The sequence below is a fragment of the Fusarium falciforme genome, chromosome 11 (genome assembly GCF_026873545.1).
Source record: "Fusarium falciforme chromosome 11, complete sequence".
NCBI lineage: Eukaryota > Fungi > Ascomycota > Sordariomycetes > Hypocreales > Nectriaceae > Fusarium > Fusarium falciforme.
The window spans coordinates 978,997-994,448 of NC_070554.1; the positions used below are offsets into that span (position 1 = coordinate 978,997).

General features: G+C 51.7%; 5 protein-coding genes across 5 annotated transcripts; 2 read left to right on the forward strand and 3 right to left on the reverse strand.

Moving 5' to 3' along the window:
- Positions 1-952: 952 nt before the first annotated feature.
- NCS54_01322900 (NmrA domain-containing protein) lies at positions 953-1,885 on the reverse strand (the record flags this gene model as incomplete). Its single annotated transcript, XM_053158432.1, has 1 exon — positions 953-1,885. Exon 1 carries the CDS (start codon positions 1,877-1,879, stop codon positions 953-955), a length of 927 nt encoding a protein of 308 aa, XP_053014407.1. The 5' UTR covers positions 1,880-1,885.
- Positions 1,886-2,492: 607 nt separating this feature from the next.
- Positions 2,493-3,020, forward strand: NCS54_01323000 (Hypothetical protein; the record flags this gene model as incomplete). Its single annotated transcript, XM_053158433.1, has 2 exons — positions 2,493-2,688; positions 2,743-3,020. 2 exons carry the CDS (start codon positions 2,493-2,495, stop codon positions 3,018-3,020), a joined length of 474 nt encoding a protein of 157 aa, XP_053014408.1.
- Positions 3,021-4,377: 1,357 nt separating this feature from the next.
- Positions 4,378-6,110, forward strand: NCS54_01323100 (MFS domain-containing protein; the record flags this gene model as incomplete). Its single annotated transcript, XM_053158434.1, has 4 exons — positions 4,378-4,743; positions 4,799-5,065; positions 5,125-5,780; positions 5,837-6,110. The coding sequence occupies 4 exons, from the start codon at positions 4,378-4,380 to the stop codon at positions 6,108-6,110; spliced, it is 1,563 nt and encodes a 520-aa protein (XP_053014409.1).
- A 565-nt stretch (positions 6,111-6,675) lies between these two features.
- Positions 6,676-8,917, reverse strand: NCS54_01323200 (Zn(2)-C6 fungal-type domain-containing protein; the record flags this gene model as incomplete). The annotated part of the gene is made up of 6 exons (XM_053158435.1): positions 6,676-6,810; positions 6,871-7,575; positions 7,642-7,944; positions 8,001-8,217; positions 8,331-8,601; positions 8,659-8,917. 6 exons carry the CDS (start codon positions 8,915-8,917, stop codon positions 6,676-6,678), a joined length of 1,890 nt encoding a protein of 629 aa, XP_053014410.1.
- A 2,573-nt stretch (positions 8,918-11,490) lies between these two features.
- Positions 11,491-13,425, reverse strand: NCS54_01323300 (MFS domain-containing protein; the record flags this gene model as incomplete). The annotated part of the gene is made up of 6 exons (XM_053158436.1): positions 11,491-11,625; positions 11,676-11,812; positions 11,869-12,291; positions 12,341-13,024; positions 13,086-13,317; positions 13,381-13,425. The coding sequence occupies 6 exons, from the start codon at positions 13,423-13,425 to the stop codon at positions 11,491-11,493; spliced, it is 1,656 nt and encodes a 551-aa protein (XP_053014411.1).
- Positions 13,426-15,452: the final 2,027 nt, after the last annotated feature.

A 15,452-nucleotide genomic window follows, 5' to 3' on the forward strand; every position in this document is an offset into this window, starting at 1 on the left:
AAATAGCTCAATATTATAGTATTGTGCCGTCTCCTAAGTCCTGTATGTAACCCTCGGCAGACATGTGAGTCTCCATATGATAAAGATATTGTGATACCGCTGAACATTTGAGAACATCATAATCTTTCCACCATGAAATCTCCCCCCACGCGCCTTTCAAGCTACATGATAGTCACTAGGTACTTGCCCGCCTGAGAGGGCCATGCCCAATAATCACAAACGGGGCGTAGATACCTGTTGCACTATGTTAAGTGGCATTTACTTTAAAGAGGCCTTCTGTTAAGCAATTATGAAGCAAGATACATGGTCCTAATTGTCTCGGTGCCCATTGAAAGGTATCCTTCTCTTTTACCATGAGTCCGGCGGTCATTGTCTTCCACGTCTTCTCTTCGTTTCCAGTGTATCTCAAAGTGGTCTGGACTAGTGTCCTCTCTCAGTTGATTCAGATGCAACCCCCTCAAGTCAAGATTGTTTTCTCCGCGATACAAGGAGTCAATCACTTCCTCTACACGTCTGACGATGAACTCTTTCTTCCGATGAAGACGAAAGGGTAGGGGGGCCTCCTCTGCCACAGTCGAGGAGCATGTCCCCGGCCAAGAAGACGAAGACGAGGTTTGTCAGACATGCTTCAACTGGACACTCCGGGTCCCTCAGCCGAAATACAACGGCCCTGATCCGGTTCTGAAACTCGACTTTGGCCAAATTTCCGCATCCAAGGCAAACGGGATATGCCGGTACTATCACATCATCAATCAATATCTTAAGCAGTTTAAACCAGTCGGGAACACCACGATATCGATCACGGCACCTCCAAACAAGCCCATATTTGTATCCTGGGATGATAACGAAAATATATTTACCATTCATATATTAATTAAGTAACAGGATCTCTGCTCATGCAGAGAAGAAGGAAAAAAACGCAACTCTTCCCACACAAACCGCGCCTGCAGCTTCATCGCCTAACGAAGGCACTGTCCCGCTTCAGCCACGACTCGACATCCTTGATATGTGGATGAATGCTCTTAGCCAGCTGAATATCCACATTGTAACCATCTTCCTTGAACCAATCCAACATCACACCGACTTCCTTCACTCCCGCCTTGAGTGCCTTCCCCAGCAGCCCGACTGTCGTGCCCACGCCGGCGCCCGTGATGTTCTTGAACCTCTGGTTCAACTCCTCAAAGGTAAGCTTTTCTCCGGCAAGCCCTATGGCCTGCTTGTTGAACCGCTCCGGATTGGCAAAGGCCTCAGCTGCGAAGACTCCAATGTCAGAAGTGGCAATCCACTGCAACGGCTTGTCTTTCATGGTGCTGCGCAAGCTCGTCATGAATACCTTGGCCTGGAAGTCTGGTGTGATGTTATCCAAGAAGATGACAGGGCGCAGGATTGTCCAGCCCATGGCGGATTTCCCGTTGGCGGTGCTGTCGCGGAGGTGGTGCTCAATCTGATGCTTCGCCTTGAAGTGCGGAATCTGGGTTGGGTTGGTCCAGGACCGCCCGTTTCCGCCGCGGTCGACGCTGCTGTAGACGAAATGCTTCACGTCGTTCTTAATGGATTCGTCAATGAGTGCTTTGCCTTGGCGGATTTCTCCCTCAAAGGTGGTGCCCTTGGTCACTGCGGCTTGAACCGAGTAAACACCCCAAATCGGGCCAGAGGCAACCTTGTTCGCAGCTCGAAACAGTGAAGGCACGTCGTCAAGGTTTCCCTCGACGAGTTTGACGGAGGATGACTTCTTGGTCAAACGAACAGCCGATGGCGACTGTGCATTGCGAGTGACGGCGAGGATGGTGAAGTCTTTGGAGAAACGAGCGAGGACGGCTTCCACGACACTGCCGCCTTGTTTGCCGGTGGCACCAGTAATTAGAAGATTGCGGGACATGGTGATTATGACGGGACGTAACTTGTAGGAGATGCAAGAGGAAAATGTCGGCGATGCAATAAGACAGCGAGAAACACGGATTGTATTTAAACAAATTGTATAGCTAATAATATCAATGATAGGCGGACTCTATTTACCGCCTTGCATGACGTATTGAGGTTCCTCCGCCTTTGTCAGCACGCAACAAGCGCTCTTAATTGCCAACTCCGAAAGGCCGCTCAATTTCGGTGGTCAAGAAATGATCTCCTGATGGAGTCCCACGGCTCGGCCTCCGGCTAACCTTGCAATCACCGAACAATTTCTGTCCTTGTTGTTTGCCAGTCGGCATTTGTCAGCGATCAATGCCTTTGTTTATGACCTTGTTGTTTTTTTGGGGGGGTCTTTGGGGAGGGTGTCGTTTTTCTCCGGCTGTCGCTAATCTCGCCGAGCGTTTGTAGAGTAATCGGGAATAGCCCATTTCTCCCAAGAGCACCCGTTCCTAGAGAGCCGTATAAAATGGTATCTTGTTCTTCTGTTCATCAGACGCCCTCACCTCGTACATTCCCATTGAAACTCACCAGTAACCTCAACCCAGTGTCTCTCTTATAACCGCCTTGTTTCACTCACTGCAAATATGTTGCTTTCCACCTTTTTTCTCGTTGCTGGCAGCATTGGAGCCGCAGTAGCCACCCCTGAGCCCCCTACTCTCTCATACCTCTTCCGTATGAACCTCACCCTCAGTTCAACCATCAACACCGGTCCAGGACCAGCGGGAACTCGATTGGCCATTCCTATAACTGGTGGGACTTTGTCGGGCCCCAAGGGCGAAGGTACGAGTTGACCGCGAAAGATGAACACGATGAACCCCAGCTTACCATTCACAGGAACTGTTCTCCCCATCGGAGCTGACTTTGGTGCAATCGATGCTTTGGGAAATTTCAATGTCGACGCACACTCTGTGATACAGATGGATGACGGATCCTATGTTTACAGTCACTCGGCTGGCCCTTTGATCTCTGGCCCTACTGCTTTGGACAGAGTCAAGTTTGAGACTGGAAGCACCAAGTACGCTTGGCTCAACGAGATTCTCGCGGTAGCCGTCACTGATTTCCCCGGTCCCTGGGTATCTCTTGATGTTTGGCAGGTGAACCCTGCCTCCTAATGGGTTAAGCTTCATCCTCGCGCAGGGTGAAAGATGGGAGTTTTGCTCGGTTCCTAGCAAACGTTCAAAGCCAGGATAGACTTTTCATACCATAGACACATCTTGGACTCGAGAGGAAAGTTGAATTTCCTAGGATCGGGAGGAGGATGGTTGAGCCGGTGATTGGGGAAGATGTGATGAGGCCCGAGGTTGAGCCATGTCGTCGTATTTCATTCTTATGTATATATTAATAAAAGTAGACAGATGTCTACATTAACCCTTAGCATCAAAGCAGCATCGAAATAAGCCCGCTCGATCTGAACTATTCCTGACAGTTGAGTTTCCCGATACAGGCTCGACGGATTCGTTGCGCAACATGAGATCATCAATCACGATAGTATTTCAAAGCTCCTTACAGCACTTTACGTCGCATACTACGGTTGCGTCAGGTCCCACGAAATAAGGAGAAGACAATAGATGGTTACCCAGAAACTAACAATTCTATGCCATGCCGGTTGATACGACCTCGATGAAGAGATAGTTATATCTCTCCAGGGTAGGCTCACTCTGCCTCCTCAACGCTCCTCAGCTTAACCTTGTATAGGTACTCGTGATAACGAGCAAACAGTCTCAATTTCATTTTTGAATAAGGCCAAAATCCCCTCCACCTATCTGAAAACAAATTTCGTCTTGGCTAGTGGCTTATTGATACTATGGCTTAATAATACCACTCATCTGGGATGTAACCAATGGACTCCGCCCATCTTCTATTTTGACTTGTAGAGACTCGAGGTCACATCATAACCACTGCACCTTGGATTGGGTCGTGCTTGGCCCGCCGGGGTGCATGTCCGAATTCTCCTCCTAGCACGCCCTGGTAGACTTGTTTTGCTCCATTTTTTAGACACATTTACCATGCGCTACAATGGGCGACCCACGGAGCTAGACCGAGTTCGACAGCTTCTTCCTGGATGGAGTTGAGCGATCGGGCTGATCGCGGCCCGCCGGTATTATCCTCAAGACCGGTCGGACCAACCACGGCCCTACGATATTACCGTTCAGACCGAAGGGACGTGCCGACTTGTCAAACGGCGTCGCATCGGATTGTCTCGGTGGTGCAGCCATGACCGAACCAGCGTGCTGACTACAGTACCTAAATCGAGGTGCTTCCCTGTATCATGCTTTGTTAGATGATCTTTAGATGCTTCCGAAGTTCGATTCCGACATGGGTACCTAAACCCAACCCGCAAACATTCTTTTACAAGAGGAAAGCCGACACGCTCCCTAAACCCTCAGAGATTTCCGATACGACTGGACTCTCACGGCTACGTCTTCCTGTTCGCTACGAGTTACAAGCCCTACCTCGATCCCCCCGACCATGGCGTCCCACGCCCAAACCCCTACGCCTCCATCTTCTGTCCCCGAAGGCAATTCCATCAACGAGAAGAAACAGGACCCTCGCCCTTCATCCGACGACACAGTCATGGTTGACGACCCTGATCAAGCAATTACGACAGAACACAATGTCGACAGCAACATCGTCGGCTGGGACGGCCCAGATGACCCAGATAACCCCATGAACTGGCCAAATCGGAAGAAGTGGATGATTACAATCTCCTTGGGCATGTTGACATGGGTTGTGACGTTCGCAAGCAGCATTTTCAGCACAGCAGTTCGGCCTGCTGCGATCGAGTTCGGCGTGTCAACAGAGGTCATGACTCTGGGTACAAGCTTGTTTGTCTTGGTGCGTCCGCTAGCAGCACCGAGGTGGCTTCGCCTTGTGGCTAATCAGTCCTTAGGGATTCGCCTTTGGCCCTCTAATATTTGGTCCCATGTCAGAGGTGTACGGCCGTAAATATCCGCTCTTTGTTGGATATTTCGTGTTTGCAATATTCCAAATTCCCGTGGCCACCGCCGAAAACGTTCCAACCATCCTCGTCTGCCGATTCCTGAGTGGCCTGCTTGGCTCGTCCCCCCTCAGCGTTGTCGGCGGCGCGCTTGTCGACCTTTGGCCCCTCGTGGAGCGCGGCATTGCCATGAGCATCTTTGCAGGCGCGAATTTTGTTGTGAGACGGCCTTCTTCCTTGAAAATAAATGACTTTGACGCTCACAAGACTTACTTCAGGGTCCTGTTGCTGGTCCGATCATGGGCGGGTTTATCACCCAAAGTTCGCTCGGCTGGCGATGGACAGCATACATCACGGCCATTATGGCAGCTCTATTCGGTCCTATAGCATTCATAACGGTTCCTGAGACGCTGGAGTCTTCCCTACTGACTAGGAAAGCTCGCTCAGTTCGTCTCTCGACCCGAGATTGGGCCATGCATGCCGTTGCAGAAGAAACGCCTGTTGATATCGACGAGATGGCGAACCGAATCCTAGTCCGGCCTCTAGCCATGCTGGTGCTCGAACCCATTATCATCCTCGTGACCCTTTACATGTCTTTTGTATACGGTCTCATCTACCTTTGTTTCACAGCATATCCAGCATCCTTTCAAGAGGACCGGGGCTGGAACAGCGGTGTTGGAGCTCTCCCGTTCCTGGCCATAATACTCGGCGTTGTGATCGGGGCCATAAACATCATCATCTTCTCCAAGACCCGGTTCACACGCATAATCAAGGAGAAGGGCCATCTGCCACCTGAGCAACGGCTTCTACCGATGATAATTGGCGGGGCATGTTTTCCCATTGGACTCTTCTGGTTCGCCTGGACCTCCAACCCTAGCATCTCATGGGTGCCACAAGCCATAGCTGGGGTTCCGCTGGGAATGGGCGTCATGCTGTAAGTGTTGACGATTTAGCGGGTTTGCAAAACGGCTGTTAACTTTGCCCTCGCAGTATCTTTCTCCAAGGCCAAACCTACATCATCGATAATTACCTGATGAATGCAAACAGCGCCCTCGCTGCCAATGCTGTAGTTCGGGCACTGTTCGGCGCAGGATTTCCCCTGTTTGCATCAGCCATGTACAAAAATCTGGGGGTTGATTGGGCCACCAGCGTTCTTGGCTTTATAGCCGTCGCGCTTTTCCCAGTTCCAATCCTTTTCTATATCTTTGGCGAGAGAATTCGGAAGCTCAGCCGATACGCCCCAAGTGGCGGCCGTCCAAAATAGCCGTACAGGAGGCTAGGACACTCATAATCAGACCTCAACGGTACCTTGTACGCTATTAACTCCCACTTGAGTTCGGGCCTTGGTAATACACATGTGGGTTTAGAAATTAATCTCTCAATAGACGGCCCAATTTTAGAGTCGACAGGTTTGGGATTTTCGGTTATAGAGCTGGTTCGGTTTTCACTTCTTGAATTAGACCACAGTATGTATTATATAGTCTCAACAAGAGCCTTTTACCCCATGATCCCCGGACAAGTGCAATCTTTATGTTGGATAAGTCCGATTTTTGTCTGCCTCGTGGCAAATCCAACCCTATCAAATATCTGATAAATATGACAATAAATCACATATTTGTAGCTCGATCTAGTCAACGGCCTCTCTACGCATCCAATCAGTGGAGGCATTTACAAAATAGACTGGGCCTATTGTAACCCCTCAAAGAGAACTTCGCCTCGGTACTCAAGGATACCAAGGCAAAGATGACTCGGTGCAATGCCGTGTTCCAACGGCCGGCATACTCTCGCCACCCAGGCCAGAGTAGGCGCCCATTCTCATACCCGCAATACTATTCCAGACTTGGTGAGTTCGAGTAGTCATCTATCTTGGTAGGCAGAATTGAACAGAAAGTGATGTGTGATGAAGTCTTGTCTCGTTTGGCGAGAATGGGTACTAATACCGATGTTGGCGGAAGTTGTTGTACCTGGTTTCTAGTTATTAGCAACTTCGAAATGAAAAACTGCCTTTACGTTGGCGCTCTTACTCTGTCTAGAGTGCTCGAGTCCATGCCGACCTGCCTCATCCCTAAAGCAAGCTGAATCGCTAACGAGCGCGAGAACGGGTCCTTCTCGCCAGCGTGAGCCATTGCACCAACAAGATATTGGAGATGCTGCTCGCTCTGCAAATATTGGGTTTCCATGTAGTCTTCTAGAAATATCAATGATGCAAGATATGCAGAAAACACCAAGAAATGATCAGTCATGGCGCCCTCAACGTCGCCAGTCGACTTGAGAGCGTTCAGTATTTGCTCTGCCGAGGGTATAAGCCGAAGCCTGCTGCTTGCAAACAAGTCTGCTGGGAGGCCGAGCTCTCTTATCTTTGCCAGCGCCGCTCGGTGTATGCAAATAACTGAGGTGTGAATACCGACATTGACGACGATGGCGTTCCGGTTCCACCCGCACTGCGGGAGGCGCAGGCTCTCTGGGAGGTACAGAATCATGTTGGATAGGTCGGCGTCAATGCTTCGCTGTCGAGTCCAGTATGGACCATTCGCAATGTCCTTGATGTTGTCATTTGGGAAGGACCGGAATGTGTGCTCAAGAGTTCTGTAGAACGTATAGGCGGTGAGCACCTTACCAGCGAAGGGAGAATAGACCATAATCCCTTGAAGGGCGTCTATGAGACAGGGTGTTACTTCATTGGTGCCCATCTCGAAGGCCTCGTCGGACGCAGGTAATCGAGTCTCAATCTGCATCCGGTTGATACGTCAGCCCTTTGGGCTTCTCAAGCCTCCGCAACCCATTGATCGACTCACATCCTTCTCATTGACTAGGGCGGGCCAGCCTGTGATGCCACCCACGAAGCGATCAGAGCAGAAGATGGCCCACCAGGTTCTCCTTCGTTCCTCAACCTCAAAATAGTCTCTCGGTGGAGGAAGCGGAGGATCGGTTGGCTGCTGTGGACTATCGAGACGGTGCAATCCGAGCATCTGGGCAATCCGGACACTCTTGGACAGACTGACAGACGCGCGAGAGAAGAGGAGATTTCGGGACTCATAGGTCGCTAGCAAGCACCAACATTGTGTATGGGCTATGGTGGTAAAGTATTCTCCTTGGCCCTAGCCGAAGGGGTCAGAATTACTGTTTCCTCGTGCATTTTAGTTCATGTACTCACCTTCATCTCATCTGCCTCGGCATACCGCCTAGACCGTTGATAAAACGGCATTGCGAGGTGTGCGAACTCCTGACGTGTTGCTGCGGCTAGAGCCAAGACGGCGTACTGCAAGGACATGGGCGGACGCATATGGGCAGGGCGATGTAGAGATGCCGTGTAGCGTGTGCGGTGCAACATTGGAGCGTCTTGGTTTAGTTCATCAAAGTACAAACCAACTCTATGATATCTCAGTTAGCTCAGTCGGGCACACGTGCGCACATTCCCACGGGTCAAGAAGCGTAGGAGAAAGGCCGCAATAAGGTGACCAAGAGAGTGGAGGCAGTAGCTCACAGTCGTTCAGTCAAATAGCTGGGCGGAAGCTGCTCAAACTGACCAAGTCCAATCAGTTCGTTTACCGTAGGTGGAACCTCCTGAGGCGGCATGGCAGTCGTTTGGATGAAGGGGCCACCATCAGACCCGGGCCCGTAGAAAGTCGACTGGCCGATGTCTGTTGCATCATGGTTCCAGTCCAGATCAAGTCCAGCTTCTTCACCAAGGGAGACGGGATCATCTAGTAGTGCGTCTGCTCGGCCACTTTGTTTAAATATGTCCTCTAGTCGAGCTTTAAGAAAACAATCAGTTGACGCAGCTTATTGGCAACAGCATCACCATCACCCACCTAATCGAGTCTCCAATGTGGCATGAGAATTCTTCTTCTTAGTCATTCGCTTCTGTCGCGAGTTTGGGAACACGCATTCATCTCCAAGTCGAACGCATCGGCCGCAGGCGGGCTTCGACCGATCGCATTTCACCTTACGAGCCCGACACTGAAAGCAGGAGAGCATGGTGGTGCCTGTGCTGGTGTGTCCGCTGGCCTGCTCTCCTTCTCGTTCCCCTTCCCACGTTGAGGCTTGGCTGCTCGTTCCGATTGACGGCATACATTCATTGCTGTTTGATGAAGAGCCGGCCCTGAACGGAATCTCGTGCGCCATCTCGGCTGCTCGGCGAGTCGGTCGAGCTGCGGTAAACACGGAGTGAGTATAGGTAGCGTAAAACAAGCCGAGCGCGAGCCAGACGGCAGATTGAAATTGAAGACTCGGGACAGTCTCATGAAAGCAATGAGGGGTCCAATGTCGTCGAGGGCCACTCGAGCTGTGCGTAGGCATTACTCATCAGAAGAAGCTGAAGTCATGGGGTCACGAAGGGGCAAAAGGTTGATATTCACCCGCGCGCGTATTACTCAGCTAAAGTTGGTGGTGTCTGGGTCCGCTTGCATGGCCTAGAAGGGTTCATTTTCCGTCTCGGCAATTGAAGTCTAATCTACATACGAAGTAGTACCTTATGCATACAGGTCACAGGTATTTCAAATCTTAGTAAATCATTTTGCCACCATTCACACGAATATCCCGAGAAAGTGTTTTAGCTGATCAAGTTCCTCTCAAGCGCCCTTTGGGTCCTGGAGATGGGCTTCGGCTCTGTCCAGACTCCAAAGTATCAAATAGTGCAATCATACTCGGCCCGTATACATCCTGTTTGGTCGCAAATCTGGATTTGTAGACTCTATTGTTAATATCGTTATAAATCCAGTCATTTGCCTCGTTGGCTTGTTCCTGAAAAAGAGCCGGGTAGAGTTGCGCATTGCCATGTTCCTCGTCCAATAGACGGTCAAACTGGCCAATTCTTAGCCAACGAGAAGACAACCATTGGGGAAAAGGACCGCCAATCTCAGTATAAAGCATCCGAATGATCTCGCTGTTTTCATTATTCACCATTGTTTTTAGCTTCTCGTTATAGAGGATGGGAACGGGTAAACGATCCTGATAACCGGGGTCCGATTCGAAATACCCATGTGTGTCAATGGTAAATGACCACAGAGGATGACGAAGAGGAAAAGAGAAATGGGGGTCTGCACGGATATAACAAGACATAGGAATACCTCGTTGAATTCAAGGCAACTAAGTAGTGCGAGAGCTTGCTTTCTTCAGCAAGGCACAAGTCCTCAAAGCCTGGCTTTACAACCACAAAAAATCGAGCGTATACGCATTAGAATGAAAAGACCTCCAACGGCACTCAGAACCATTGAGATCTTACGGCGCCCCGTCCACGACATTCGACAGATCCGACACAAGGATCCTCTTGCTCGTCGAGCATGGGCATTTCAAGAGCGTCCACTGCCGAAGAGGTTCCTTTTTTACTCATCTGCTCTGACTTGGTACTACAAAGAGAGATCTATCTGCAAATGTGGATTAGGCTTGAAGGCTGATTCTCTCTTCAACGAACCCTCCTATCCTGGCCTTGAGCTCACCTGTTTTGAAAAGTCAGACATGTCAACGTTTTCAAGGTTAATGTGCCGTGATCCACGTCCCTCGTTTTATCTTCATCACCTATGGTACAACGAAATCGTTCACCCGTACTCTGAGCGGGGGCTGACGAAGCACTCCGATCGACCGCTGGCATTGTCTGGTATGGCCAAGAGGTTTCACGGGAATATTCCACACAACAATTATACGGCTGGAATGGCGACAAGATATTACACGGGGTCTTTGGTGAATAACAACAACGAGCGAATCAGGTGGTGGACCGGGGGTCGTCTACCTGAAGATGGATACCGGGCACCATCTTGGAGTTGGGTGTCAGTACGGAGTAGAGGGATCCATATCATTTCTATCCCACCATCGAAAGACATCCAATTTGGAGGTCTTCAGAACAAGTTTCATCGAAACTCAATGCCATCCAGCAAACATGGATAGTCCCTACAGTCATGTTTCAGATGGCTTCCTCAGATTAAAGGGGCCCGCCACATTGGCCTCCCTGACCATCTCGCGCACCCCTACCGTCAGCCTACACTCTACACGGTTCAAATCCAGCCCAATCAAGAAGAACGTGTGGTTGGACACCCCGGTTCAGAAATTGCGTCTCCCTGGCGACTGCGGCACAGCAATTGTCAGATCACACCACCAAAGCGCAGCAAAAGATCAAGGCATGGGTGGCTTGTGTGGTTTTGCACGACAGCGTTGAGGTGACAAGTAATTCGAGTGCAATTTCGCGACAGTTTTTGGTTATTTTGTTCAACTATATGCAAGGTCATCAATCTTACCTATGGTCAGGATCTGTCGTTTCAACTGTTGGAACTCGAACGCAATGATAGACGCGTCTCCGAACCGAGGTCAATCAGGATCAAGCTCAATACCGACTGAGTTCAGAAAAGAAAGATTCCTTCTTGTGATTCAAGTATTATAATCGCTGAATATATACAAGATCTCTGAGAAGACGTAGTGGGAAGACAAGAACGCTCACGCAGCGGGAGGACATAAACCAACAAGGTATAGCCATAATAGCCAACGAATAAATTAAAACCAAATAATCTCAGAGCTCATGCTTAGTGTATCTTGCTAGTATCCTGCGCGATTATTCCAATCTGAAACCCTTGACGTCAAAAAGAAGGAGAAGGCGGTTTTGGTTGTGCGGTAACGGTTACAGAGTCTTGTCCGGTCGAGGGGAGCGCCTTGAATTAGACGCGGCTGGGATCGGCAACGGTGTCGTCGACGTTGATGACGTTGGCGTGTTCGTCGACCTCGTACGTCTTCTTCTGCTTGGACGTCTTGACTGGGCTGTCGGACGCGAAGATGTGGTCCAGTTCCTCGAGCTGTGAGGGCTGTTAGTGAGGTTATCAGGCTGTAGAATCAGAGGACTTGCAGTTCGGTTCTTGGTCTCGGGGACGAGGAAGTAGAGAATGCCGGACTGGATGAAGCACCAGACGCAGAAGACGATGTAGGTCTTCCAGGCAATGTTCTTGAGAGCGACGGGGATACCAAACTGCATGACAAGCATAGCTATTGAGTCCGAGTGTCAGTATATCATCTTAAAAGTCGACAGGGGGTTCTCTTACCAGCAGATGTGAAGAGGGAGCTGAAAGCCATGCCCTTGGCTCGGATCTCGTAGCTGAGGACCTCGACGGGGTACAGAGCCTGGAGAGGAGTCCAGCCAACCGAGTAACAGATCTGGAAGATGTAGACCCAAGCAAGGACAGCCCTGGAGACTGAGGGGGCAACCTTGTCGGCCTGCGCCTTGTCATCGACATCAGTAATGTTGCCGATGGAGGCTGGTACAGTGACGCCGATCCAGCAGAGACCGCAAACGATGTTGACAACAATCAGCATGGGACGACGACCGACGATATCAGTGAGGGTGGCGCCAAGCATGGCAAAAGCAATCTGAACAGCGTTGATGCCCATGGCAACGTCCATCTGCTGTGCCTCGTCGCGGATGCCTGCGGTCTCGAGGAAAGCGGCGAGATAGTAGGAGACGATGTCTGTCACGAGTTAGTTTTGCCAAGTCTCCAGGCTACAAGTTGTACTTACTGTTGCCAGCCCACTGTCCGAAGAGAGACACGAGACAGTTGCAGGTGAGTCGGTAGATCGAGGCTCTGTTCTTGAACAGGGCGCGGTAGTCCCACCACCTCTTGTCAGTGCCGTCCATCTCCAGATGTTCCTCATACTCATTAAGCTGGAGCTTGACCCATTCACTGTCGGGGTTGCCTTGGCCGTGGAGCCTGACCAGGTTCTTGGTGGCCTGTTCCTTCTTATTGTGAGTGTACAGCCATCGAGGTGACTCGGGGAGCCAGAGGGCGCCGAAGGCGATGATGGTGGGGAACATCAGCTGGAGACCGAGGGGAACCATCCAGGAAGTTCTACCCGCATGGTGAAGACTACCTCGAGCAGAACCGCTAGCAACGAGGGCTCCGACGGGCCACATGACGTTGTAGAGACCGGTGACGACACCACGATGGGCAGGGTGAGAGACTTCGACGACGTAGACGGGGCCGGCGGCGGCGGCGATAGAAACACCGAAACCAAGGAAGAAACGTCCAGCCATGAACTGGTCGACGCTGGCGGTGACGTAGCAGGCGAGCTGGATAATGACACCGATGATGATGATCGAGGCACCGATTGTCATGCCGGCTCGTCGGCCCCAGGTATCGATGGCGGGACCAACAAAGGGGATAGCTACGACGGAACCAATCTGGTACATGGAGGTGACGATACCTAAAGACGTGTTAGTTCCCTGTCTGTCAGGCAAGGCATAGCGCTACAATCAACAACGTACCGGTTTCGATACCAGCAGTGCCCACGTCAAAGAACTCCTTGAACTTCTTGTTGGAGAGGAGAGTTCCAAGGAGGGAGCCATCGAAACCGTTGGCGGTAGAGCAGCAGAAGGCGACGGCACTGGCGATCAGAAGGATGGCGGCGGGAAATCTGGGAGGCGGCTCCTTGAGCATGGCCTGCTGGAAGGCCTCATCACCAATGGCCGTCTTCTTGGCTGCGACGACATGCTGAGCCTGGAGTTTCACGTGTCAGCTAGGCTATCCAACGCTTGTTTCTGGGGGAGGCGGAAGACCCACGTCGTACTTCTCGTCGTGCTTTTCGCTGTGGATGGAGGACCCCATGGTTGAGGTGTTGCGCTTTGAAGCGATGAACCTTTGTGGGGAAAGTCTGGGCTTGAAGGTTTGGGTTCAATGGGTGAGAATGAGAATGTTCTGATCCTGACGAGTTCCTCAATTGACAGACGGAGGAGGAATATATATAATTGTCGCGAGGCGGTGGTTTGTCTGCATCAGAGGGTTGTCTTCTGGCCTCGTGTCTTGTCGCAGTGTGGAACGCGGTCTGCAGATCCGGTTCACCACCAAGATCTCAAAGGGCTGATTGCTTTTTGGGAACACCAGGCCGCTTCCAAACACGGGGGTGCCACGGATCGACGGACGGGGTTCCGAAGAGTGCTGGCCTTTGAAGAGTCCATGCGGGCCCTTCCCTGTCCCCCGGTCTAGACTGGCTGGGCTCAGGGTGAGAGGGTGGTAGGAAGGGAGCCATCTCGCGTCTGCCGCTACGCTACAGAAAATGGGAATCGACAATTCGGTTCCCGCTGGGCAAGGAATCTCGCGGCCGACGGCGATGGCGCCCCCCAGGTGAGGTAGGGCCGACTCAGGGGTCAAGTGATTGGATGCAACTCCGTCCAGTGGCAGGACCAGTAGCTGACGAGCGGGCAAGCTCCAAAGGCAGATCATGTCGGGCGGACGCGCTTATCGGCTTCGTGGCCCGTCAGCTTGTGTCCTTGGGACCGTGTGGGAGGCTTCGTCGGCCGACTAAACGGACAGCCGAGATTCCTCGAACCATTTGCCAGCGGAAGCCGCCAACGGTAGGCGCGCGAGCCTTCGACCTCTCCGTGCCTCAGGCTCCAGCTCCCGTGGTCTTGCAGCATGGGGAACAGAGGGACGAACCGCCTGAATTTGAATAAAGCACTGGCCGGGCCGCATTGCCGTCACCAGTCATTGGACGCGAACCCCTGCTCACCCAGTGCGAGGACAAAAGTTCCACGTGGTTCCTCAAACGGTGTCTCGGCCGGATGAGGAAAAGAAGCAGAAGGACTTGGTTCACGACAGTGTTGAGGCTAAGACAAAAGCCAAGAGAAACGCGGCATAGGAAAGGCCTTGCTATAGCAGAAGATCAAATGCATTATCTGAGAAACCCCCTGGATCACTCTCTCTGGAGCCAGAACATCAACTTCAAACAGTGGCTCGCGTCGCGTGTTTCTCGCCAGCCATGACCCCCCTTGTCAAGCCGCTCACTCCCCGCATTATGAGCTTATTCCTCCACGAATGGCCGACGACACCAACGGGCCGTTCCCCCGATTTCTAGGCCGTATGCAGATTAAAAAGAACGGGGCCTTTCGGCAAGACGGGAATCATGGGCTGGTGTCGACCAGGAGACTCCAGGCGCCCCCCGGGACAAACATTCTCCAGAGAGCGGAGTCTAGCCTTGGCCTGGCCCACGAGCTTTATTGAGCACGCGCCATGCAGGTATTTCCCGGAATCCTGGCCACCTGTTGCCGAGATATTTTGAACGTCTAGTTGGGGAAACATTGGATGCACACTTTTGATTTGAGATTCCTCTGCATGTTGGGCTGAAGACTGAGCTGTTGGTGCCGTCGACGCCGTATACGCCGCCATTAGCGAGCACCCCGATGGCACATCTATTTGGAAAGAAGATGCCGTGAAGCCGACGCCAAAAGGCCTCAGAAGCAGTGCCGAGCTGTCAGTTGGCCTTTGACGGGGCACGATCCCCGTGTGCTTGGTGTCTTGACCCACTGATGCCAGATTTAGAATCGAGAACCGCTGCTGGTGGTGGGTTGGGGCTGACATGTTGCCGTCCTGGATTCGCTACCCCAGCTCTTGTCGGCGGCGTTACCTTGATAAGATCAGCCACAGACCTTTCTCCTCCTGTCGTCGGGATCGATGTTCCATGCTCAATGGGGCATACTTCCGTGTTATGATTCCACAGCATCGGTAACTTGTCACGCTAGTTCAATATCCCGCCTCTGATTTCGCCTCTTCCGTACTCCACGGCGAGGCCCGAGTCTCCAGACGGGGCACAGGTCCAGGCGAGAAGAGTTTTTTCGTAAATTTTACTCGTGACGAGA